The 27,660-nt window shown below is 39.6% G+C and overlaps 1 protein-coding gene and 1 non-coding gene across 2 annotated transcripts in view; both read left to right on the top strand.

The window, feature by feature from the left end:
- The window catches only part of RNF149 (ring finger protein 149), a 35,534-nt gene extending 8,321 nt beyond the window's left edge, over nt 1-27,213 (top strand). The window contains exons 2-7 of the mRNA XM_064371332.1: nt 5,709-5,959; nt 7,200-7,268; nt 9,811-9,893; nt 13,234-13,330; nt 17,663-17,855; nt 21,434-27,213. Of these exons, the coding sequence (XP_064227402.1) occupies nt 5,709-5,959; nt 7,200-7,268; nt 9,811-9,893; nt 13,234-13,330; nt 17,663-17,855; nt 21,434-21,477 (737 nt within the window). The 3' untranslated portion in view covers nt 21,478-27,213. The remainder of the gene's footprint in view (nt 1-5,708; nt 5,960-7,199; nt 7,269-9,810; nt 9,894-13,233; nt 13,331-17,662; nt 17,856-21,433) is intronic.
- LOC135272827 (small nucleolar RNA SNORD89) lies at nt 25,073-25,184 on the top strand. Its single transcript, XR_010340786.1, has one exon. It is a non-coding gene; the product is annotated as a small nucleolar RNA SNORD89 (small nucleolar RNA).
- Nucleotides 27,214-27,660: the final 447 nt, after the last annotated feature.

Raw genomic sequence — 27,660 nt, 5'->3', positions numbered from 1 at the left:
TGTGCACATACTGACCCCTGACCTAATGTTTTTACCCAACTGCCCAGCCTCCAGTTTGTCCCCAGAAATGTTCTGGAAAAGCAAATCCCAGGGTCTTCATTCCAGGTTTTGTTAATTTAAAATAATTCCCAGAAGCAGTCTTGCTGCTCTGATTATAATGTAGTAAACTGTTTAGCCTTCATGCTAGGCAGGTTATTTTTTTGTTTGCTTTAATAGAGACAGTGTTTTGCCATGTTGCCCAGGCTGGTCTCAAACTCCTAGGGTCAAGCGATCCACTCACTTTGGCCTCCCAAAGTGCTGGGTTTACAGGCATGAGCCACTGCACCCAGCCAATGCTAGGAAGTTTTTTAAAAATAATAATTTCTTTTAACTCAGTGAACTAAAATTAATTTCCTAGGTGAGAAATTTCAGATTGATACTGCAAGTGTTTTCCACGCAGTGTCCTGATACTTGTGGCAGTATCCCTTCCCCCACCCCCAGCCTTGAGAGTGTAGGTGTTGAAGAACCTTTTTAATCTCAGTTAATCTTCTGTCTCCCACTCATCCGTTCACTTCTTCAACAAGATACCTTTGCATATATCTTAGTCACCAGACAAACTGGGCTGGTTACCATCCCAAATATATTTTATTCTGGTCTGCAGTCTAGAAACCTTCCTTTCCTTTGTTTTGTAAACGTTTTGTCTCCGTTGAGATGTGGCTCCAGTGTGCCTCCTGGGGAGATTTACCTCCACTCCAAACAAAATTGTCCCCTTCTGTACTGTAGCTCTTTGTTACTCTACTTGCTTATTGAAAAAGTGATGGTCCGAAATAGAGGCATTCTCATCCCCATTTTGTAGCTGCAGAAGCATTCTCAGCAAGCATGGATTTGTCCAGCCCCCTGGCAGTGGATAACAGGGACATTTGCACCCAGGTCTGTCTGGATGCAAAGCCTATGATCCTATGAATGGGGGCGGGGAAGGGACGCTACCTTGGACCCGAGTCTTCAGACTTTAGAACTGGCTTTTTCAGGTGGTACGTGACATTGAGCAACTCCCTAAGATTTCTGAACACTCAGCTGTAGAATGATAGTGTGGTCTTTTCCTGCTTCAGGTGAGATATAAGTGTGAACGTGTTCTTCCTTGTTATCACACAAAGAACGTGGTATCACTGCCAGAAATTGATTCAGCTGTCATCATAGCATAGTTTAGTTTTTCTGTATAAAAGCTTTTAACTGAGATGGGAACATGAGATTTCTTTGTACTATTCTTTCTACTTTGTATGTGCTTGAAATTTTCCATAAAAGCAGGTTTACAGAAAAGACTTCCAGTTTGCAAAGTGCCATATAATTATATCAGGTATAACCATCGTAATTGTTTCTATACACATCCTTCTTAACTACTAGATGTTTATTTTCCTGACTGCAGAAAATACCTTCCTCCTCGTTGTGTCCCCTGTTGATGACATGGTTGGTTATGTGGGTGATGCAGAAACTACAGTTCTTGCTGAGGGACACTTTTAGACAGGACAGCTCATCAGATCATAGGATCAGCTTCTACACAGGGACTACCTTAGAAGGGTGCCCTTCTGGTGTTTCAGTAACTAAGTCCCAAAGCTTGAGATCCACAGTGGATTTGCTACAGATTAAATTTCTCTTCACAAGAAAATAGTGTTAAATGTGGTTTTAGTGTAATGTCAGGGAACATTCTTTATATACCCTTTAAAGTTATTTTTTGTTTTGTTTTGAGACAGAGTCTTGCTGTTGCCCAGGCTGGAGTGCAGTGGCATGATCTCAGGTCACTGCAACCTCCGCCTCCTGGGTTCAAGCGATTCTTCTGCCTCAGCTTCCTGAGTAGCCAGGATTACAGGCGTGAGCTACCATGCCCAGCTAATTTTAGTAGAGACGTGTGTGTAATTTTAGTAGAGACAGGGTTTCAGCATGTTTGCCAGACTGGTCTTGCACTCCTAATCTCAAGTGATCCTCCTACCTTGGCCTCCCAAAGTGCTGGGATTATAGTTGTGAGCCATCTCACCTACAGGTTATTTTTTGAATAGCTAATATGTGCACATGGTACAGAATTCTCACTGTGTAAATAACACTTGCTCTCCCCCCGCCCCCCGCCTCCATCCTGCATCCCCTAGCGCCTCTCCCCAGAAATAGTCATGGTCTCCAGTCTCTGGGGTAGCCTTCCAGAGGGTAGTATGTGTTGATAGGAACATATAGCTCTTTGGGTTTTCTTTCTCTTTTTTTTTGGACAGCATGCTATTCACACAGTTTTATATGATATGTGTTTTCTGTCTTGAGTACTATCAGTACTTACAGAGCTGCTACTTCAACCTTCATACACATACTGTAATTTATATAGCTGTTTTCCTTTTGGTGGACATTTAGATTGTGATAGCAAAAACTTAGGGAAAAATATTGGCAATAAATCTTTTTTATATATTTATTTAATTTTATTATTATTATTTTTGAGACAGAGATCTTACTCTGTTGCCCAGGCTGGAGTGCAGTGGCGCAATCTCAGCTCACTGCAGCCTCTGCCTCCTAGGCTCAGGTGATCCTCCTGCCTCAGCCTCCCAAGTAGCTGGGACTACAGGCATGTGCCACCACACCCAGCTAATTTTGTGTTTCTTTTAAGTAGAGACGGAGTTTTGCCATGTTGGCCAGACTGGTCTCGAACTCCTGATCTGCCCGCCTTGGCTTCCCAAAGTTTACAGCCTTTACAGGCGTGAGCCACTGTGCCCAGCCAACAATAAAGCGTTATAGATACCTCATTGGGTACATCTGTACAATTAAGTTCCTGGACATAGAATTGCTGGGTCAGAGAGACATGGGCATTTAGAATTTTTCCAGTGCCATTGACTTTCATAGAAGAGTGTAGTAATTTATTCACTCTCTCAGCGGTATGCGAGAGTGCTGATTTGTGCCTGCTTTTGCCAATATAGTGTATCAGACTTTTTGATCTTTACCAATCTTACAGGAAGTGTTTTAATTTGTTACCAAGGAAGACTTTTCATGTGTTTAAAATCCCTTTTGCAGGGAGTGACTGCCTGTGGACACAGGGTTTCTTTTTAGGGTAATGAAAACATGGAATTAGATAGTGTTGATGGTTGTGCAGCCTTATGGATCTGCTAAAAACCACTGATTTGTACACTTTAAAAGGGTGAATTTTGTGGTAGGTGGATTATATCTCAATCTGCTATTTTATTTTATTTTATTTTAAGGCAGAGTCTCGCTCTGTCACCCAGGCTGGAGTGCAGTGGTGCAATCTCAGCTCACTGCAGCCTCTGCCTCCTGGGTTCAAGCAATTCTCTTGCCTCAGCCTCCTGAGTAGTTGGGATTACAGGCACCCACCAGCACATCTGGCTAATTTTTGTATTTTTAGTAGAGATGGGGTTTCACCATGTTGGTCAGGTTGGTCTCAAACTGGTCAGGTTGGTCTCAAACTTCTGACCTCAGGGGATCCACCTGCCTTAGCCTCTGAAAGTACTGGGATTACAGGTGTGAGCTACCATACCCAGCCTAAAGCTGCTATTTAAAATAGCCATTTGGCCAGGCATAGAGTGGCTCATGCCAGAATCCCAATACTGTGAGAGGTTGAGGTGGGAGGGTTGCTTGAGGCCAGGAGTTCAAGGCTAGCTCAGGCAATGTAGTGAGACCCCATCTCTACAAAAAATGAAAAAAATTAGCCGGGTTTAGTGGTGTGTGCCTGTGGTCCCAGCTACTCAGGAGGCTAAGGTGGAAGGATCACTTGAGACAAGGAGTTTGAGGCTTCAGTGAGCTAGGATCCTACCACTGTACTCCAGCCTGGGTAACAGAGCAAGACCCCATCTCTTTAAAAATAAAAACAAAAAGCCCTTTTTTTCTTTTATGCAAATTAATTTCATTTTCTCTGTTTTTCTGTTATTTTTATAGGATATTAGTTTTTTGTCTTTGTTATGTTACATTTATTTTTTCCAAGTTGACCATTTGCTCTATTTGTTTGTTTGTTTGTTTGTTGAGATGGAGTCTCGCTGTGTCCCTGGAGTGCAGTGGTGCCATCTTGGGTCACTGCCTCTGCCTCCCAGGTTTAAGTGATTCTCCTGCCTCAGCCTCCTGAGTAGCTGGGATTACAGGCGCCTGCCACCACACCTGGCTAATTTTTTGCTTTTGTTAGAAACAGGGTTTCACCACGTTGACCAGGCTGATCTCGAACTCCTGACCTCAGGTGATCTGCCTGCCTCGGCCTCCCAAAGTGCTGGATTACAGGCGTGAGCCACTGCACCTGGCCAACCATTTGCTCTTTTGACCTTGGTTTTGCTTTTACTCATGGAGAAAATTTTCATTTTTATATAGTTTAAAAAAAATTTTTTTAAGAACCTCTGAGGTGGCTTTTATATACTTGGAGAAGTTTTTCTTCAATGTGTATTTTTTAATTCCCATGTTTCTTCTGGCCATTGTATGTTTCCTCTTTTTATATATATATATAAACACACACACACACACATTAAGATATTTGATTTAGTTGTAATTTATTTTGGCGTAAGTTGTGAGAAATGGATGCAGTTTCCTCCCCACCCCACCAATGATACCCAGTTGCCCATGTGATTTTTTAAATAACTCATTTTGCCTCCTGCATTTGGAATACTGCTTTTATCATGCACTAAATTCTTTCGTGTATTTGGGCCTATTTCTGGACTTTCATTCTGTCTTATTATTCTGTGGATGTCTCCATATGCTACAGCCACAGTGTTTTCATTACTTTATCTATAAAGACCAGTCGAGCTTTCACTGTTGAAAACGTTCTGATCATCTTATTTTCCTTTTAAGTAAACTTTAGAAGCAATATTTTTAGTTCTTTCTGAATTCTATCAATATTTTATGATTATTGCATTAATTTGTAGCCAAATTCATGTAAAATTTTTTATTTTCACCCTTTTCTGTATCTCTTAATTTTTGTCTTATGTCTGCTTATGTCTTCAGAGCAATGCTAAATAATAGTGATCACAGTAGAAATTCTCATATTGTCTCCCTGATTTTAGTGAACATGCTTTAAGCATTATATATTAGTACTCATAAGTAGAATGGTCTGTATAGTGTTTTGTTTGTTTTTTGTTGAGACGCAGTCTCACTCTGTCACCCGAGCTAGAGTGCAGTAGCATAATCCCAGCTCACTGCAGCCTCAGCCACCTGGGCTCAAACAGTTCTTCTGCCTCAGCCTCCTGACTCATTTTTTCTTTCAATTATTTATAGAGACAAGGTCTCACTTATACAGGCTGGACTCCAGTTCCTGGCCTCAATTGATCTTCTCATCTCAGCCTCTCAAAGTGCTGGGATTACAGGTGTGAGCTACCACGCCTGGCTTGTATGGTTTTTTTGTTGGTTGTTTATTACCATATTTGGTTTTATTATCTTAGAAGTAATTTTTAAACTTTTTTTTTTAATCTGCCATGGAACAACTTAAACATCATTGGTATTACTTGTTCCTTAAAGATTTGGTGGTAGACTTCACCTGTAAAACTGAACGGTGCTCTAGCTTTGGAGGGGGGAAATAGTTCTTAGTGATTTATTCTACTACTTCTAATATAATCAGTTTCTTTTGGAACCAGGATTGGTAACTTACATTTTCCCTGGAATTTTTCTAATGTATTTACGTATGTAGATGAACATAGTACCCTTATATTTATTATAATGTTCTTCGTATTGTATTTTGTGTTCTTCACTTTTGATTTCTTTGTTCTTTCCTACAGGAACAGGAAATATAGTGGTCATTATGATTAGCTATCCAAAAGGAAGAGAACTTCTGGAGCTGGTGCAAAAAGGAATTCCAGTAACAATGACCATAGGAGTTGGCACCCGGCATGTACAGGAGTTCATCAGCAGTCAGTCTGTGGTGTTTGTGGCCATTGCCTTCATCACCATGATGATTATCTCATTAGCCTGGCTAATATTTTACTATATACAGCGTTTCCTATATACTGGCTCTCAGATTGGAAGTCAGGTAATGATGGAGAACCCTGAATTTTGCTTTTTAAAAGATAATTCATAAATATGCCCCATGTATATTGTTAGAAGTTACATTTGACCATATTCTTTATTTTTACTTACGTTATTTAAGTATTCACATGACTTTTTAAATATAACTTTTTAATTGGACGATGTTAAATTTTTTGTTTTGTGGGAAATTAGATAGTTTTAAATATAGGTTACTTTTTGCACATTTGGTTCCTGCAGGAACCCTCTTAGTCCTTTGTCAGACATAAAGGAGTGATGAAAAGGCCTGAATTGGCCAGGTGTGGTGGCTAACACCTGTAATCCCAGCACTTTGGGAGGCCAAGGCGGGTGGATCACAAGGTCAGGAGTTCGAGACCATCCTGACCAACATGGTGAAACCCTGTCTCTAATAAAATTACAAAAAAAAGTTAGCCAGGCATGGTGGCAGGCACCTATAATCCCAGCTACTCTGGAGACTGAGGCAGGAAAATCGCTTGAACCTGGGAGGCAGAGGTTGCCGTGAGCCGAGACCACACCATTGCTCTCCAGCCTGGGAGACAGAGCAAGATTCCGTCTCAAAAAAAAAAAAGAGAGAAAGAAAGAAAAGGCCTGAGTTAAGGGTGCACCTGCCCTTAGGTAGCCCTCATTCTCTGACGAGGTGAGGAGCAGAGAGGAAGTGGGGGGCGTCTCTGTCTCTATCATGGAGCCACAGTAAAGCCATTAATTTCTCTCAGTGACAGTGAAGAGGAGGGCCATCGAAGAGCCAGCAGCTTCCCAAAGCAGGCCTTTTGAATGTCCCACGTATTTCTGTCATTGTGGAAAGTTGACTGTTTTGTCTTGAGGGTAAGGAAGAGGCCTTTTCCTTTTAGGTACTTGAATAGATGAGCATATGGTACCCCATCCTCAGCTCCTTACTTTCTTGCCAATATTTAAACATAAGAAGTGGTTTCTTCTTCAGACATGGAATTAAAATCAGTGCTCTTGATCAAGCACCTCTTAATGTTACATATGGCTATTCTGCTTATTAAGACTTAAGTGGCTTTTGTTTTGAGGCTTTTTTATTAAGTTGGTGCAAAAGTAATTGTGGTTTTTTGCCTTAAAATGTTATTTTCAGTGTAGTCATTTGACTTTGCCTTTTAAATGAAAAATTTTTTCTGTATGCTTATGTGTATTATGTTTGTGACTTTTAAGAAAAATCGTGATTTAAATTTTTCAATAACAACTATATCAATATTTTCCTACCCAAGAGCCATAGAAAAGAAACTAAGAAAGTTATTGGCCAGCTTCTACTTCATACTATAAAGCATGGAGAAAAGGTAATATTTTCATGGTTTTTCTTTTGTTTTATGGTTTAGAGAATATGCTGTACATGTTTATTTTAAAGAAGGATTGGCAGAAATATTTTGCCATTGAGAAGAGCCTTCTAGTCCTGCACTGTCTAACATGGTAGCCACTAGTCACCATGGCAATTTGCACTTAAATGAATTAAATTTAATTTAAAATTGAGCTCCTCACTGGTGACACTTCAAGTACTTTAGGAGCCACAGTGGTTGGTTGCTGCCCTACTGAACAGCTTGGACATTCCCAGCAGCGAAGAAAGTGGTACTGGTCAGAGCCAGATAGCTAATAGCTTCAGTTCATTTCTGTTAAATCTGAGACTATGTGTCCACTCCCTGGAGTCCTTTAGTTACAGGGAGAGAATGTTGCCATTTGTGGAGAAGGAGAGAAAAGGTGTTTTTAAAACTACTTTTGGAAAAACAAACATTTTGACATGGCCAATCTGAGACTTAAAAGTTTCAAAATCACACCAGAATTTTAAAACATTTTTGAAATAGGACAAATCCTGACTCTAGAAGCTCAGATTCTTGGAGGATAGGTGCCTTAAAAGGAAAACTGTTGCTAATGCATAGTGTTTATTCTTTTCATAGTTCTGTGAAATGTTGATAATTGTGTTGACTTGCCGCTATGACTTGGTTCAACTATTTTGATTTTCATGTTATCTCCGTAAATAAAAAATCTGTTTCACCCTCCAATTTCTACTCCTCTTCAGAAAGAAAGAGTACTAGCACTTAGGTATATATTCTTTGACCTTAAAGGATTAAAGCAAAAATAACACATTAACTTACAGACCTTTGATTTTTTTTTTTTTTTTTTTAATTTGGAATTGATACTAATGGGGCTTTGAGAATTGTATTGCTGGCTACCATTCCTTTGCTGATTGCTTTTGTAGTACAGTTCAATTTTAATAGTTTGTGCAAGGTATTATTTTCTTTTCATACAAATTTATTGAACAGAAAAAGTAAAAAAAAAAGATTACATCTCATGGCTTAATATTAGTGTCTGATTTGCAGATCACTCAGAAGGTCCTTGGGGATAGAGTTTCCAGTTAATGCCTGTGGCAAACTCTGCATGCATTCGGCATAGTCAGTTACTGGACAAGCATGTGGTTTATGTTCCTTTTGGAACATGCCTTCTTAGCCTCCTTAGCAAGAAATCGCAGCTCTTAAGTATGAGAAGACAGATGTATATGTTTAATTTACTGAATTGAATCTTTGAGAACACAAGTAAATTGATATTATCCTCTTCTCATATAGAACAGTTTTGAAAATATCCTTACAGGGACTGTTTCTTGAAAGTTGTCAAAACAATGGTTAAAAAACAGAGGATACCTTGCAAAACAGTCTTATGGTATATATTTTTTAAGAGGATTCCTAAATGATTTGTGAGGTATATACAGATGGTCCCCAACTTCCAGTGGTTTGACTTAACAGTTTTTCAACTTTCTGACAGTGTAAAAGCAATATACATCCAGTAGAAACCATACTTCAGGTGTTGTGTTTTTCACTTTCAGTATGGTATGCAGTAAATTATATGAGATAGTCAACACCCTATTATAAAACAGGCTTTGTGTTAGATGATTCTGCCCAAGTGTAGGCTACTGTAAGTGTTCTGACCATGTTTATGGTAGGCAGGCTAAGCCATGAGGTTAAGTAAGTTAGGTACATTAAATGCATGTTAAACCTAACGATATTTTCAGCTTACAATGGGTTCAGTAGGATGTGCCTATGGTAAGCTGAAGAGCAACTGTACACAGCTTGTCTTGCAATTTTACATTTGTGTTTTCTTCAGTCTATATCGTATTCCATTCTAGAGAGTCTAGTGTTGTCTAATTTTTATTTTCTTATAGATTCATTCACAGTAATGTATAAACTTGCAAACCATTATTAGAGACTTTAAAAATTATCTCATCATTCTTGCCCTGCATATGATAAATGATAATATATACTTTCATTGAAACATATAATTTTAAATGTTGTTAAATGTTCATTTTAATATAGTCTTTGAAAACAGTGTCTACATATAAAATCTAATGTGGTCTGGCGCAGTGGCTCACGCCTGTAATCCCAGCAGTTTGGGAGGATGAGGCAGGAGGATTGCTTGAGTCCAGGAGTTCAAGACCAGCCTGGGCAACATGGTGAAACCTGTCTCTTAAAATAAATAAATAAATAAATAAAACAATAATAATAATAATAAATAAAATGTTTACTGCTTCCATATTGACAGGGGATACACATGGCTAACTATCTTTCTAAATACAGTAATCACATAAGAATAGTGTATTAGTATTTAAACACTGTTCATTTCTGATTAGCCAGACAATGAAACTTTTTCCTTTTCAATCATATTATTTAGATAATCCTCTAATAGTGGTAAATGCCAAGTACAGTTATTTGTGTTTTAGTTTCACCAGTTGTACCACAAGGAAATTCATCATTGTTTTAGTCATGATATAGTGAGTTTACCAAGGGATATACTATGTACCAAGGATATAATAACACTTTTCTTCTCTTTTTACAGGGAATTGATGTTGATGCTGAAAATTGTGCAGTGTGTATTGAAAATTTTAAAGTAAAGGATATTATTAGAATTCTGCCATGCAAGTATGTTATTTTTACCTACTGAAATGTTAAAAATTGCTTGACAAGTTTTAGGTGTCTGACAAAATAGTTATTTGTGTTTTAAGATATGAAGATCTCGTTATCTGTGATCATCTCCTCTTTTTAGAAAAGCAGCTTGGACTTTAAATGTAGTATCTTCACGGCTCTTTAAGATTGCTTTGGCTAGGAGATTCTTAGGTGACATTAAGATCGCTAAGTATCTTTGTCATAGATTGGCTTTTAGTCTTCTAAGCAAGGCTTTATCAGAATCCTAGGAATTCCATTATACATTTAGCAGTGCAAAAAGTAAGCTGTGTTGGGAGCAAGAAAAATGAGAGACCAGGGAAAAGGACCTGAAACAGCCTAAAGGAAGTGGGTTGGGGAGGGCAGTAGTTTGCTGTTATTTGCACCCTGGGGCAGTAGTTTGCTGTTATTTGCACCCTGGGCTTTTGTTCCTTCTAAGGTTGTTTAAAATCAATATGCCTAACCAGACATGGTGGCTCACACCTGTAATCCTAGCACTTTGGGATGCTGATGCAGGTATTCAAGACCAGCCTGGTCAGTATGGTGAAACCCCATCTCTACTGAAAATAACAAAAATTAGCCAGGCATGGTGGTGCACACCTGTAATCCCAGCTGCTTGGGTGGTTGAGGCAGGAGAATTGCTTGAATCTGGGAGGCGGAGGTTGCAGTGAGCCGAGATCACGCCACTGCACTCCAGCCTGGGTGACAGAGTGAAACTCCATCTAAAACAAAAAATTCTTTTTTTATTCGGGTTGCACTGAGGGTTTTGTTTTAGTAGCAGGAAGTTACTTAAAAAAAAAAGGCTGGGTGTGGTAGCTCATGCCTGTAATCCTAGCCCTTTGGGAGGCCGAGGCGGGTGGATCACCTGAGATCAGGAGTTCGAGACTAGCCTGACCAACATGGTGAAACCCCATCTCTTAAAAAAAAAAAAGGCTGGGTGTGGTGGCTCACGCCTGTAATCCCAGCATTTTGGGACAACAAGGCAGGGAGATCACTTAAGGCCAGGAGTTTGAAACTAACCTGGCCAACATGGTGAAACCCTGTCTCTATTACAACAAAAATACAAAAATTAGCCAGGTGTGGTGGTGCCTGCCTATAATTCCAGCTACTTAGGAGACTGAGGCATGAGAATTGCTTGAATCTGGGAGGTGGACCTTGCAGTGAGCAGAGATTGTGCCACTGGACTCCAGCAAGACACTGTCTCCATAAAAAAAGTAATGGGATACTTTAATTGATAACTTTTTAAAAAGAATTGCTTTGTTAAAGGGTTCATTTTGTGTACAGAAATTGCATGTTTTAAGTCTGATGAATTTTAATTCACACCTATTAGAAGCAAGTCACAAGTCAGTATATAATTACATTTTGCTTTGTTTGCAAAGTACTTTAGTGTATATTCAAGTATTTTATAATATATTGATAATTCTGTGCAGGAAATGAAGGCATGAGTATCAGGGTAACAAAACGAAAGTTTCCTGAATAAAGGTAGCTGGCTTAAACCTACAAACATTTATATGTGATTGGTATAGTGGGTACTGAATGAATTGGGTTGGATCAGTATAAGTTGATCATGTCCTGTAGAAAGTTACTAAAGTAGAGAAAAGAATTTTACTTCAGGCTGGTTTCGTCTTTCTGACTTAAAACTGATGCCTGGGAAGCTGCACAGATGAGCAGCATTAGGTCATGCTAGTGGCTGAGCTGGAGTTTGGACCTGACCCTCAAACACAGGTTCATATGCACATTTCCTGGTTTCCTTATTGGGCTTTTGACTTTCTCCTATTTTCTCCTGTGCTTTATTTATGTAATCAATTTCCCAATAAAGCCAACATGTTCCTTTTATGTTTTGTAAAAATTATTTCTTAAGTACTGGTATTTTTTGAGAAGACATTTTGCTCTTGTTGCCCAGGCCAAAGCACGATGGTGTGATCTTGGCTCACTACAACCTCTGCCTCCTGGATTCAAGGAATTCTCCTGCCTCAGCCTCTTGAGTAGCTAGGATTAGAGGTTTCCACCAACAAGTCCGGCTAATTTTTGTGTTTTTAGTAGAGACCAGGTTTCACCATGTTGGCCATGCTGGTCTCGAACTCCTTATCTCAGGTGATCCACCCACCTTGGCCTCCCAGAGTGCTTGGATTACAGGCATGAGCCACCGTGCCTGGCTGCAGGTAGTTACTTTTTTTTTGAGATGGAGTTTCACTCTTGTTGCCCAGGCTGGAGTGCAATGACATGATATTGGCTCACCACAACCTCCGCCTCCCAGGTTCAAGTGGTTCTCCTGCCTCAGCCTCCTGATTAGCTGGGATTACAGGCATCCGCCACCACGCCTGGCTAATTTTGTATTTTTAGTAGAGACAGGGTTTCTCCATGTTGGTCCGGCTGGTTTCAAACTACCAACCTCAGGTGATCCACCCACCTCGGCCTCTCAAAGTGTTGGGATTACAGGCATGAGCCACTACACCCAGCCAAGTACTGTTATTTTTAGCTCTACTAGCAGATTTCTATTTGTAGAACAAGGTCTTCAAACAACAGCAATAATACTAAACAATTACTAAGTATGCTCTGTGCCTGGCGCAGTTGTATGCACATTGTATGTGCCCCTCAGCCCCTGGTGTGAGGCAGAGAGCATAAGAACCTAGTTCAGAGTCCCAGCCAGCTCATGTCTGAGCCCAGCCTGTCTGGCTCCAAAACCCATACTATACTCTTAACTCCTTTTCTTCATCACTTGCAGAAAATAGATTTATCATATAGGAGGAAAAGTTAGCCAACTGAGACAAATCAGCAAAAGAGTAAAATATATATACCTTTTTTCTTTTTTTATTCTGAAAGTGATAGGTGCTCATTATAGAAAAATGGTGTGTATACAAAAATGTATAAGAGAGAAACTTAAGTGTTGCTTAAGCCTACCACCCCAAGATGATTTGTTAATATTTTTGTTGTATTTCCATTTGAGTCATTTTATGGACTTATATAAGATACTGCCAGTTTAGTATTACTTTACTTATTACTACTAGTTGATTTATGCCACATTTTTTTCCTAAAAAGCTTTAATAACTTACAAAGGCACATAAAAATATACAGCCTAGTGTGAGGGCATAAATAAGCCGTGGTTTTTGTAGAGTGAAGGGAAAATTTCCCTAGAAGTGCCAGAATCTTTTTCACATGAAAGAGAAAATAATGACTTACGATAAGTAAGTAGACTAGAACGTTGATTTGACGTCAGCTAACTTGTAATGAGAAGATAAGTTGGTAGAATGCCTTATTTCCTTTTTAAGTTGTATAAACATTGTTTTTAAAAACATTAACACATACTTAATTTTTTTAGGCATATTTTTCATAGAATATGCATTGACCCATGGCTTTTGGATCACCGAACATGTCCAATGTGTAAACTTGATGTCATCAAAGCCCTGGGATATTGGGTTTGTTACATTTTTGTTTATATTTAATCTCTACCCCAGTTCTTCCTGAGTGATTCAGTTTCATTATTGACTATAAGCAAGAGGAATGAGCAAAATGCTCCTTCTAATATCCTTATGGTTCTCTGAAGAAAATTTCCTCATTATTAAAAATGAATTTTTAAGGCAGTCCAAAAAAATCAGTGAAATAAATTTATGATGATAGAATAATATGCTCGGATGTTTCCCAAAGAGTTTGTAATTACTTAGAACAATATGTTTTGGTATGCTGCACCACAGAATGTATATATGCTAGTTAGTTTTGTATAAGAATCATAAAATATTTGAAAAGGAAGGAGCCTCATGGTTTGCTGGCTTTAAGTGCATATTTTATGTGTGAAGAAACCAAAGCCAACACTTCTTAACATCAGTTCTCCCTATTCCTAGGTTTCAAAATCAAATAGTTTGGGGGCAGTTTGTCCTGTAGTGAATTTGTTTCATCACTGATGGTCATAGGGCCTTCCACAGAAGACATGGGGCAAAATGAAAAGGAAATCATAGTAGTAGCTAGCCATGTGCTGAACAAATGCCTTCCATACCTTATTATGTCTAATCCTCACAGCTGCTATATAAGTACTGTCACTATTCCCATCTAATTAGAAACTTGAGCTTAGAGAAGCTAAATAACTCACCTGAGGTCATACAGTTAGTTAATGGGGAATCATCTTTCACATAAAGTTTGCTTAATTCTAGGGTCTAAGCACTTAACTAATACCCTACCCAAAGGGGGGAACATAGAGGGAAAATATGTATTTGTTTAGGTTGTTATTTTTTTTCTTTTTAGAATTTTCATAAAAATCTATTAATGTCTCAACATATTCTCATTTAAATGATAAACAGTTTTAGGCTGGGCACAGTGGCTCACACCTGTAATTTCAGCACTTAGGGAGGCCAAGGCGGAAGAATCACTTGAGGTCAGGAGTTCAAGACCAGCCTGGCCAACCTGACGAAAACCCTGTCTCTACTAAAAATACAAAAAAAAAATAGCCAAGTATGGTGGCACACGCTTCTGTAGTCTGAGTTACTTGGGAGACCAAGGCAGGAGAATTGCTTGGGCCCAGGAGGCAGATGCTGTGCTGAACCAAGAGTGTGCCACTGCACTCCAGCCCGGGCAATGAGAATGAAACCCTGTCATAAGTAAATAAATAAATAAAACAGGTTTTAAATAAAGATCTTTGGGGGAAAATAATATCAAATATAGTCTTGTTGTAAACATATTTTTAGAGTTTTTCATAGATAAGTTTATTGTAAAATTAGAAACTACAGTTTGGGTTTTCTTTTTCTGATGATCATTTTATGCAGCTTTAAGCCATATGGTCATGTAAGCTGTAGTGGCATTACTAAAGAATTGACCCATGAAACAGACTTATTTCCCAAACTGCAGTCTGCTTAAAAATGCCCCCTCATCTTCTAGCTTAAGAGACTGCTTCCTTAATAACTACTGTCATTCTCTATGAATTATGGTCTGTTTTTTATTGAGACAGCCTCACTTTGTCACCCAGGCTGGAGTGCAGTGGTGCAATCTCGGCTCACTGCAACCTCTCCCTTCTGGGTTCAAGTGATTCTCCTGCCTCAGCCTCCTGAGTAGCTGAAATTATAGGTAAATGCCACTATACCCAGCTAATTTTTTGTTTTTTTTTGTAGAGACAGGGTTTTACCATGTTGGCCAGGCTGGTCTCAAAACTCCTGGCCTTGAGTGACCTACCCAATTCAGCCTCCCAAAGTGCTGAGATTACAGGTGTGAGCTGTTGCACCTGGCCACTGAATTATGTTTTTTAAGTGTGAGTTCCGGAACACCTTCACTGTGTGCTCACAGGAAGGTGGAGGTCAGTGTTCAAGAATTGTCTTACTAGAAACAGAGTGTTTTGATGTCTAGAAAAGTTGTCTATCTTCTAGAATTTCTTCATGTATTCATGGTTTTCGATAATTGTATCTGTGTTTATCATGGCATAACATGCTTTCTTTTTGTTTTTCTTTTTGAGACAGAGTCTTGCTCTGTCACAAGGCACCAGGCTGGAGTACAGTGGTGCAATCTCGGCTCACTGCAACCTCCACCTCGTGGGTTCGAGCAATTCTCCTCCCTCAGCCTGCTGAATAGCTGGGACTACAGGCATGCGCCACCACACCCAGCTAATTTTTGTATTTTTTAGTAGAGATGGGGTTTCACCATGTTGGCCAGGATGATCTCCCTCTCTTGACCTCATGATCTGCCCGCCTCGGCCTCCCAAAGTGCTAGGATTACAGGCATGAACCACTGCACCTGGCCATAATATGCCTTTTTAATGAACCTGGCTCATCACCTCTTTACTCCAGAAACTGTAGCTTAGATGAGAGGATGAGCCTTTATGAGACAGCATTTCAAATAATAGAATACAATGAATTTCTTTCTTGGCAAGGTTTTAGAATTCTTTTCCTTTATTAGATACACTCTAAAGTGTATTCTCAGTTGTTTTCTTCATTAGTCAGTAGTTTTAAACATGCTCTTCATTTCTGGATGTTTATATGAAAGGAATTTCACTGACCATAGCACAGGGACTTTAATCCTCATGAGTTTTGTTTTTGGAGATAAGCTACATATTTATTTCATATATTAAAAATTAAGATTCTTCATCTTATATAAGGTTGAGTTGCTTTCTTAGAATGTTAATTTCAGAATGCTAGACTATATGTCTTCAGAATGCCTAATTTGTTTTTTGAAGAACAGAACCTGTAGTAACTTTAAACCTTAGAAACTTACCTGTCTTGCCTTTGGCTTTTGAATCTTTAGACAGTACACCCTTTCTGTGGACCTGTTGACCCCTCCTGCAGTGGATGCTTTAGTTAGCCATGCTGCTCCCTCTTGTAGTAACTAGTTCTCTATTTCTCTGTAACTGTAGTGAGAGTCACTGTCAGTCTGCCACACAGGCTTTAAAGGTTTACAGCTATAACCACTTCAGTGTGTCCTTATCACTTGTTTTTATTGATTTGGCAAGGATGGGTCAAAGAAATGCCACCTAAGGTGCTAGATCTGAAGTTGGCTCTGGGGAGACAAAGATGAGTAAGACACAGCCCCTCCCTTCATGGGCTCTTGAGGATTTTACTTTCTGGACTGTTGGGGTTCAGGGCACGCACACAGATATGACATGGCCAAAAAGGCCTGTTTGAAGTGTTGCCTGTTGGAGCACAGAGGAGGGGTCATGTGCCCTGCTGCCAGGTAGAAGTTGGAAGGTGGAGCAAGTGCATTTGAGAGGGCCGCTGAGCTGGGTGTTGCATTATCCATCAGACAAACCAAGGTGTTGAGGTTGATGCTGTGTCTGTGGAATGAACAGACAGGGTTGGAGGCTGGCAGGTAGTTAAGTTGGCAGATATTTAGGTAAAAAGGTTGGGACTAGGCTGAGCATCGTTTGGGTATTGTGGTGATGTTACAGCCACAGGATTTGTTGCTTGCTGTGTCAGGAGCAGGAATAGGATGGTGTTAACATTACTGGTGAGGCAGGAGAGGCAGGTTCTAGAACACAGGTGGAGCAGGGCTGTTGGGGGCACAGCCCAGTGGAGGGAGGTGGAATGTCTGTGAGGGGGTTTTTACCTGAAGCAATGGTGAGATGCTGAGCCAGGTGGTCATAGTCAACCTGCAGTAACCCCTCATTTAATAAGTCACTTTACCAGGAGTTCCATCTACTTACAACACAGCTTTGACTCTCTTATTAATCAAATGAGGTTTCTAACTGTCCCCCAAATGTCGAGACATAATGTAGTGATGCTGTTAGTGTCTCTGGTCCCCCACTTTCACTGTCTTCCTTTCTTTAAAGCAGCAAATGGAAGAGGGAGGGAAGGTAGAGCCAAACCACAGCTGATCAACACCCTGTCCGTACAAAAGGAGTCAGAGTGACTTTTTTTTTTTTAAGAAAATAATACAGTCTGAAGGCATCTGTTGTTCAAAAACCTTGTTTATCTCTGAAACCCTAGTGCCTCACTGTAAACCAGCACAGGGCGGTAATCAGAGTTCATGGCTATGGCCTCATATCCTCTGTCCAAGAAGGCAAGAAAGTGGAAGAAAGCTTCACTTTCTGTCAATAGTTTGAAAGGTAGCATTGCTTGTATCAAGGAGAGGAAATGTTTTTTAGAATAAAAAACATGTAGGCCTTAGGAGGTTCATTTTCAAGAAGGAATTCATTTTCTCATGATACTAGATAAGGGAGACATTGATGTGCTTTTTGCCAGATTCATTATATAGAAGTATATAATATCATGTGTGAATTATGAGCCAGATGTTAGATAAGATTTGATCATGTTTTTTCTTCTGTTCTGATTCTCAAGGGAGAGCCTGGGGATGTGCAGGAGATGCCTGCTCCAGAATCTCCTCCTGGAAGGGATCTGACTGCAAATTTGAGTCTAACTGATGATGATGGAAGTGATGAGAGCAGTCCACCATCAGCCTCCCCATCTGAATCTGAGCCACAGTGCGACACCAGCTTTAAAGGAGATGCAGGAGAAAGTACGGCGTTGCTAGGTGAGCGGTGTGCAGATTATAAAACAATGGAACGTGGCCAGGTGTGGTGGCTTGCTCATACCTGTAATCCCAGTGCTTTGGGAAGTTAAGGTGAGACAATTGCTTGAGTTTGAGCTATCAAAGAATAAACCAAGAACTTGAGACCAGTCTGGGTAACATAGTGAGAACCCATCCCTACAAAAAAATTTATAAATTAGCCAGGTATGGTGGCATGTTCCTGTAGCCCCAGCTACTGAGAAGGCTGAGGCAGGAGAGTAGCTTGAGACCAAGGGCTCCAGGCTGCAGTGAGCTATGATCCTGTCGCTGTACACCAGCCTGAACCTGGGTGACAGAGCAAGACCCTGTCTCTTTAAAAAAAAAAAAAAAAGGGAATTAGTAGCTGTGAAAGAAAATTTAAAAATACATAAAATGTAGAAAAGCATAAAGGAAACAAATGAAAACAATCATCCCACACCTAGAGATACCATTTTAACACTTTGATAAATTGTTTTTCTGGAAATCGAAGGGTGTTTAAGGGCAGGGGAGTATCACTTATGGGGTATTAGGCAACCTACTTTTTACCTAATGTATGGCATTCTTTCTGTGTTGATAAATAGATAATTTTTTACAGCTACATAGTATTACATTTTGGATTTTCTGTAATTTCTTGAAACTATTAATGGTTGTTTATTATCAGTAGCACTTTGAAATCATTATATATATAAAACTTACCCCTTGTCTAATTGTTTTCTGTCACTCTTAACAGGTAAAATATAGTGAACTGCATTTTGTGTGTGTGTGTGTGTGTGTGTGTGTGTGTGTGTGTGTTTTGTTTTTTTGAGACAGGGTCTTGCTCTGTTGCCCCGGCTGGAGTGTAGTAGTGAGAACACAGCTCATTGTAGCCTCAAACTCCCAGGCTCAAGCAGTCCTGCCACCTCTGCCTCCCAAGTAGCTGGGACCACAGGCCCATGCCACCATATCCAGCTAGCTTTTTTGTTGTTGTTGAGATGGAGTCTTGCTCTGTCACCAGGCTGGAGGGCAGTGGCACAATCTCGGCTCACTGCAACCTTGCCTCCCAGGTTCAAGTGATTCTTCCGCCTCAGCTTCTCGAGTAGCTGGTACTATTGGTGCATGCCACCACACCCAGCTTATTTTTGTATTTTTAGTAGATACGGGGTTTCACCATGTTGGCCAGGATGGTCTCGATCTCTTGACCTTGTGATCTGTCACCTAAGCTTCCCAAAGTGCTGGGATTACAGGTGTGAGCCACTGCGCCTGGTCCCAGCTAGCTTTTTAAATTTTTTTGTAGAAATGAAGTCTCACCATGTTGTCTAGACTAATTGCATTTTTTTTAAATTACTGATGAGGTTACCCTCTTTTCACATTGTTAGTCATCTTTGTTCTTTGATTAATTGCTTATTTTATCCCTAGCTTACTTTTTTATGGAGACAGTAATTTTTCATATTGATCCTTAGAGTTTTGTATACACTGAAAATACTAAGGTCTGTCATATATTTTGTGTATTTCTCCCCCCATTTCTGTATCCTTTGACTTTTCACTGTATTTTCCAGATAGAAATTGTCACCCTTCAAAGCAACATGTTCTGTTGGTAAATGGCTCTTATTTTAAGAATCTCTTGATGTAGAGCCAGAGTGCGTATATACCAGTGTGATTTTTGCCATTGCCTTCCAACTCCAGAAAGAAAACTAACTTTGCCTTCTCTAGTACAGGAGCACCCTTGAGATACTAAGACTCTTATTCTGCTAAATGTCCTTCAAAAGCAGCCTCCAGATTTTTCTGCATTCTTGCTACCTTATTAACTTGCAGTATATTACAGTTGACCATTTTCTGTCCTGAAATGCCCTCTTAGAACTAAGATAGTATAATTTGATTTGAAATCATGTGTAGAAATGAAGGTAGAAGCAGCAGCTAGGTTTACAAAGCAGCAGAATGTCAGATACATTCTGAAGCAGCCAGATTCCCCCATGTCCCCACCCCAACCCTTGTGGGGCTCACATTCTCTCTGTCTTTTTTTTTTTAATTCCCAAGTATTATGCATCAGTACATTAACTTTATCTGTTAATGTTCTTTCAGCCTTCAGTAACAATATAAATTGAAAAACATTAAATTAGAAAAAATCAGGCATTAATACTTCCAGAAAAAAATGTAGTTTCACTTTTAATTGAGAAAACATTTACTAGACTCTTGGGAGCAACTAGAAAATGAGTGTGGAAGTTACTAATGGTAGACCCTGGAGAAGGTGTTTCCCTGCGGAGTGCACCTTCCACTGTTCCACTGTCCAGTTACTTCACTCTCCACCTACTTCACCTCCTTGAAGGGGAATGCAAAATATTTGGATGAGTGTTGGCGGGTATTGGAGAGAGATTGGTCAAAAGGTACAAAGTTTCAGTTAAACAGGAGTAAGTTCAAGAGCTCCTTTTGCATAGCATGGTGACTGCAGTTCATAATAATGTATGATATTGAAAGATGCCAAAAGAGTAGATTTTAAGTGTTCTGACTACAAATATGTCAGGTAATGCACATTAATTAGTGTGATTTAGCCATTCCACAATGTATACATGTTTCAGAACATCATGTTGTACACCATAAATACGTAGTTTTTATCAATTTAAACAGTAATACAAATTTTATATTTATAAATATATACTTATATTTATAAAACAAGAGGAAGTGTTTTATGAGATTACTTATGTTATTTCACCATTTAACAGAAACTTTAGGCTGGACATGGTGGCTCACATTTGTAATTCTAGCACTTTTGGAGGTGGGGTGTTGGTGAGCAGATTGCATCGTATGAGACCAGCCTGGGTAACATGCAGAAACCCTATCTCTACAAAATATTAGCTGGGCGTGGTGGCATGTGCCTGTAGTCCCAGCTATCTGGGAAGCTGAGGTGGGAGGATCACTTGAACCAGGAGATCGAGGATGCAGTGGGCTGTGGTCATGATCATGTTACTGCACTCCAGCCTTTCACTATCACTATGGCAGAGTGAGACCCTGTCTCAAAAAAGAAAAAAAGAAAAAGAAACTTTAAATTGGCAAACTAAAAAGTAGTGGGTTCTGCTGCTATCTTTAAGGGCATATTCTATTCTAAGAGCCTTTTGTGTACCTAGTAATACCGACTATCTGGATTTCAGTACCAGCTCCTCCTCTTCCTTGCCATTTATAAACTGGGGGTGGTGACATGTTAATCTCTACCTCTTAGGGATAATATATAGCGCCTGGTAAATACTGGCTATTGTTTTTATTGGCGGCAGTATCACCATCACCTTAGCTACTTGTTCCAACTTTTGGGAACATCTGGTGCCACCATCTCTGTCTTTAAAAACAGATCTGCTGATGAGATTAATGTTAGCTAGGCTAATGCTAGAAAAATCCTTGTATGTGGAAGATGTTTACCGATTTTTCTTGTTGGCTATCAGTGGAATGGATTATCAGTTTTGCATATATGTTTTATTTAAAATTTTCTGTTTACCATCTTGAATTATCTCCAAGTGAGTAACTGTGTTTGTGTAATTGAAGCTCAGAATATGCTGCCCTCTTCTCCTGATGGAGTAGCTTGTGTTGCTCTTTTGCAGAAGCCGGCAGGAGTGACTCTCGGCATGGAGGACCTGTCTCCTAGCGCACGTGCCCACTGAAGTAGCACCGACAGAAGTTTGGCTTGAACTAAAGGACATTTTATTTTTTTTACTTTAGCACATAATTTGTATATTTGAAAATAATGTACATTATTTTACCCATTAGGTTCTGATTTAATATACAAAGGGCTAAGATATTTTATTCTTAAAGAGACTTTGATTAGTCTTCATATATTTATCTACTAAAATATAGTGTTTGTGAACAGTGTGTTGTTTCAGACTATTACAAAGCCAACTGGGGCAGGTACTGTAATGTAAAGGACAGGTGTTTCTGAATAATAGACTGGCTGCTATGGTACTGTATAAAAAGGTTAATTCTATTTTTTGGCTAAGCACAACAATTTTAGACTAGTTGAAGTGGAATTGTATAATTCAATTCAGTAATTGATCACATGGGCTTTCCCTGGAGGAAAGTTTTTTTTTTTAAGAACTTGAAACTTGTAACTGAGATGTCTGCAGCTTTCTTGCCCATCTGTATTGTATGTGAAGATTTCAAAACCTGAGAGCACTTTTTCTTTGTTGTTTAGAATTACGAGAAAAGCACTAGATGACTTTAGGATTTGCATTTTTCCCTTTATTGTCTCACTTCTTGTGATGCCTTGATGGGGAGGGAAATCTGTTTATTTTTTCCTACAAATAAAAAGCTAAGATTCTATATTGCACGTGAGCATTACGTTCTTCATTGCCTTGTTAAGGAAAATGAGTAGGCAGACTGAAAATCTGTTATATTGGTTTGAGTTACAATTTAATCTTTAAAATTAAAAGGGCGATAGATGTAGAATTGTAATTTTGTGTTGACAAGAAATAACCAGTTTTCTTGATTCGTGTTTAAGCACATTTCATACCATGACCTTCCTTAACCATTTCTTCTTTTTTACGTGGTGCTGTTCTTCTAGGTCAAGGGAGAAGGCTAATGCAAAACTTTTGGAAACTGCTAAGTATTAGAAAGTGATTAAACACACACACCCTGCTCTTTTCTCACTTCTTGGAGGTAGAAGTCAAGGAGTATGAGGCAGTTACTTTTTAGAATGTGGAATTGTCTTTTGTTGCTCTGTATATCTTTACATTATAGGTAAAAATGTTTATTGAAAAAAGTTTTAAAATTGTAAATTTATTCTTACAGCCATCTGTAGGATATAAGGATTTATATAGATTATTTTCTCAAGCTACTTAATGCTTTCATTCTAGCTACCCATTGTGAAATAGTAAACAGTTTTACTGAAATAAACTCTATAGATAGATGCAGTATGAGGAGCTAGTAAAGTAGAAAATGTATTTTGCTTTGCACAAAAAGTTTGTTTTAGCAGACAGCCTCAAGTAGGTTTCTATAACAGCCATTACCTTTGAAATCTATCTTCTGTAGTTTAATATAAATAGGAAAATATCCTGATTCTGTAGCAAGTAAATTGTTTGCTCTTTGTCTTTCAAGAAAAACTAGGCGAAAATGTTTCAACTAGTCATTCTTCCCAGTAGCTAATGAAGCTGACTTTTAAAAAGAAGGCTGTGAGCTTTGCAGATGCTGCTGTTGCTGCCTGGAGTCCCCTGCTTCCAGCCATGGTCAATCCCACCATGTTCTTCGACGTTGCTGTGGATGGTGAGCACTTGGGCTGTGTCTCCTTCGAGGTAAGGGGCCTGGAAACCAAGAAGTGACTGCTCATCTAATCCACGAAACTATGTTAACAGATTGGAGCTGTTTGCAGACAAGGTTCCAAAGACAGCAGAAAACTTCCGTGCTCTGAGCATTGGGGAAAAAAGATTTGGTTATAAGGGTTCCTGCTTTCACAGAATTATTCCAGGGTTTCTATGTCAGAGTGGTGACTTCACATGCCATAACATCATTGGTGGCGAATCCATCTGCAGGGAGAAATTTGATGACAGGAACTTCATCCTAAGCATACAGGTCCTGGCTTCTTGTCCATGGCAAATGCTGGACCCAGCATGAACACTTCCCAGTTTTTTATCTGTACTGCCAAGACTCCAAGACTGAGTGGTTGGATGGCAAGCATGTGGTCTTTGGCAAGGTGAAAGATAGCATGAATATTGTGGAGGCCATGGAGCACTTTAGGTCCAGGAATGGCAAGATCAGCAATCAGCGAGATCATCACATTGCTGATTATGAACAACTAATTAATTTGACTTGTGTTTATCTTAAAAAAAAAAAATACTGTGACAGACCAAGGTAAATTGTTTTTGATAATTACAGAAGTGTGATTTCATAATCAGCAGCTGTCAACAGTGTTCCTTAATTTAAAAGCTTGAACACTAAATTATAAATTGAAGCAGTTGGAATAATTACAGTCATATCTCTAGAAACAAGTCTTTTTTTTTTTTTTTTTTTTGAGACGGAGTCTCGCTCTTGTTACCCAGGCTGGAGTGCAATGGCGCGATCTCGGCTCACCGCAACCTCCGCCTCCTGGGTTCAGGCAATTCTCCTGCCTCAGCCTCCTGAGTAGCTGGGATTACAGGCACACGCCACCGTGCCCAGCTAATTTTTTTGTATTAATAGAGACGGGGTTTCACAATGTTGACCAGGATGGTCTCGATCTCTCGACCTCGTGATCCACCCGCCTCGGCCTCCCAAAGTGAAACAAGTCTTTAGTAGCAAAAAAGAAATTTGCAAGAGAAGAAAACTCTTCAGAACTTTGGAAGGAAATAGTTTTCATTGATAGAAGTTTTCTTAGATGGAAATTAACATGATAAAGAAGTGACAGGCCAGATGTGGTGGTGCATGCTTTTAACACCAACAGTGGGAGGCCAAGATGGAAGGATCCCTTGAGCCCAGGAATTCAAGACTAGCCTGAACAACACGGCAAAACTCCATCGCTACTAAAAATTTAAAAATTTAGCTGGACATGGTAGCACCCACCTATAGTCACAGCTACTTAGGAAGCTGAGGTGGGAGGATCGCTTGAGCCCAAGAGGTCGAGGCTGCAGTGAGCTGTGATCACACTGCTATACTCCAGCCTGGGCAAGAGTGAGACCCTGTTAAAAAAAAAAAAAAAGGAAGGGCCAACTATTACGAGAGTTTCTACTAAAACTTTTAAGTTGATAAGATGCACAGAATTGGGGGAATGTAGAGTATAGTAAATCAGATTTCATTTAGTTATATTATTTACCACACGAATCACTTTCCTCCTAACAGTTGTCATAAGAGCCATTTGTTCACATGTACTGTAGACCAGTATTTCACTGTGGAAACCATGGGTGGCGTGGCAAAGGAGGCAGTGTCCGTGACTGTGCCACTCTCCGCAGCCCCCTGCCTGCTGTCCTGCTTCTTCCACTCCTCGGTGTCCGGACTGGCATTCTGGGTTTCCCAGCAGAAAACCAAAGGGCCAGAGAGGTCTAAAAACACACACCACTCGGCAGGTAATAATTTCCCCACCTGCTGTCTTTTTAGGGATTTGAACACACAGCCTTTCCCAAAAGACTGCTCCCTCCAGCTGCTGAGGAATGATGACAAGAAAAGGCCGAATTGCAGTGTCTCTAACACACCTCTCGGCAGGTAATAATTTCCGCACATGCTGTCTTTTTAGGGATCTTGAACACACAGCCTTTCCTAAAAGACTGCTCCCTCCAGCTCCTGAGGAATGATGACAAGAAAAGGCCGAATTGCAGTGTCTCTATCAGCAGTTTGCTCTCTGGGCACACAATGACAAAATATCCTGAAGCGAACCAATAGTCTGACCTCAGTAACAGGACTGGAAGCTTTGTGCCATGGGAGTGGTCAAGAAAGGCATCCCAAAGAGAACTGAGCAATTTAAAAATCATAATAGACCTTCAGGAATAGGTGATTGTCCCCATATAGCGGGGATGAAATACCCAATGTAACCAAATTCCCCAGTAAGATAGCTTAATTTGGCAATAGTCTCTTCCTTTGAGCATGTTAAAGTTTATTTGCTCAATGAAGGCTGAAATTATAAGTCAGTATATATGTATTACTAACTAGAACTTGAGGTAATTATATGTTAGTCAAAAGCAGTTTTTGTGGGCTTGGTATAAATCCTACTTTGTGATTTACTAAAGCACAGGATGTTGACTCAAACCAAAACTAGTTTTCAAATTAATATATGTTATGCTTCTGTGACTTAATAGTCAATTAGAAAAGCCACCTACGACATTCCCAGCTAATTTAGTTTTTAAAGTTTTTTTTAAAAACACTTGTCGGCCGGGGCAGTGCTCACGCCTGTAATCCCAGCACTTCGGAAGGCCGAGGCAGGTGGATCACGAGGTCAAGAGATCGAGACCATCCTGGCCAGCATGGTGTGAGACCCTGTCTCTACTAAAAACACAAAAAAATTAACTGGATGTGGTGATGCATGCCTGTACTCCCAGCTACTTGGGAGGCTGAGACAGGAGAATTGCTTGAAACTGGAAAACGGAAGTTGCAGTGAGCCGGGATCACACCACTGCACTCCAGCCTGGCAATACAGTGAGACTCCGTCTCAAAAAAAAACACGAACACTTGTCACCATATTTTCAAAAATACTAATATTTGGATTACTAGTTATAAAAGTGAAATTTCTACGGTGTTATAATCAGCCATGCAGCTGAACACTTGCCCTCTTTCTACAGCGAAGTTGTAAAGAAAAGTGTTTGCACTACATTCATTTAAATATTAGGGAAAAAAGCCAACTCATGCTTTTTTTTGCTGAGTTGTAGGGTTGTATTATAGGCTAGTGAGAAGCCTGGGAACACCAGGATTTTGTGTGGACTGATTGCAGATATCAGATCCAGGATTATACAGGTATTCTTGGAAGTGTCTTGGGGATTTTCCTGATAAGAACAGTAGCGATTGCATAAAAACAACAGACAAGATGTAAAGTGAAATCAGTAAAATATCTTAGTAGACAGAGGGTGCTGGAATTTTAACAAATGTGTAAAAAGTTCTTCCTATACATTAATTTTCCAGATACCCTTAAAATGTTTAAGGAATATCATTCAAAATACTGTTTAAGAGACGTGACCATCATCAAGAAAATGTGACTCATTTAGAGTGCTACTTAAAATTAGGTGTAAATGTATATGTACATTAGAAGAATAAAAACTGGTATTTCTTTAAAGCTTTCTAAATGAAGAAACACTTAATTATAATAGTTACATTTTAGAATCCCAAACTATTTTTGAAATAACTGCTTTCTACCCTGTTACTTATTGCTGTCTTCTTTTTAACAGGTGATTTGAAGATTTTGAAGCCAGAAATTGGAACTAGAAAATCCCAAGAATTCAAGGTGTCTTAACGTGACAGTTGAACTCATTTGATTACACTTAAAAGTTTATTGCAGTTATTGAATCTCAATTTTTTTTTTTTGAGTGCAGTGGTGCCATTGTAACTCACTGCAGCCTCAATCTCCCAGGCTCAAGAAATCCTCCCACCTCAGCCTCCAGAGTAGCTGGGATTATAGGTGCATGCCACGCCGTTAATTTTTTTGTTTTGTTTTCAATATAAACGAGGTCTCACTATGTCCTGCAGGCTGGTCTTGAACTCAAGTAATCCTCCCACCTTGGCCTCCCAAAGTGCTGGGGATTACAGGTGTGATTCACTAAACCCAGCCACCAATTTTTTTTTACTTTAGGTAAACTTTTATTTGAAGAAGCTTTTGTTGGTGTTACAAGTGTAAATCTCGACTGTTTTATAAAATGTTCTATAAATATAACCACTATTCTTTGTAAGCTATTTAAAGTCTTTCAAATAAACACCAGTATTGTGATTTTGATCGTCACTTACGAAGTCCATATTTGAGAACTTGCCTACTCACTAAAATTTGTAACTCCAAACAAACAAAATAATCACATGCAGTCATTTTCAGACATGCACAGAGCAGTGAATGAGCCAAGTTGCCTGACACGCATGTTCCTTACCGAGGATGAGAGGGGATGCTCTGCCTTGTTTCCTCTCCTACTACAAGCATCCTTTCTTAATCTCTTAAGTACCGAATTCTTTGCATTTTTGCACCTTTTGTTGGCGATTTCACTATTTAAAATGGCCCCCAGGTGTAGCAAAGTATTGCCTGTTGTTTTAAGGGCAAGGTTCTGATATGCCTCATGGACTAAGTGTCTGGTTGTTACATCAACTTCATTCAGTGATGGTGCTGTTGGCTGTTAGTTCAATGTTTTATGATGCCAGAGAATCAGGAGGTCCTGGAACCTAAGGCTGGGTTGTTGAAACT

The sequence above is a fragment of the Aotus nancymaae genome, unplaced genomic scaffold (assembly GCF_030222135.1).
Source record: "Aotus nancymaae isolate 86718 unplaced genomic scaffold, 86718_ANA_hifiasm-v0.15.2.pri h1tg000131l, whole genome shotgun sequence".
NCBI lineage: Eukaryota > Metazoa > Chordata > Mammalia > Primates > Aotidae > Aotus > Aotus nancymaae.
This window is presented reverse-complemented; position numbering and strand designations above follow the sequence as displayed.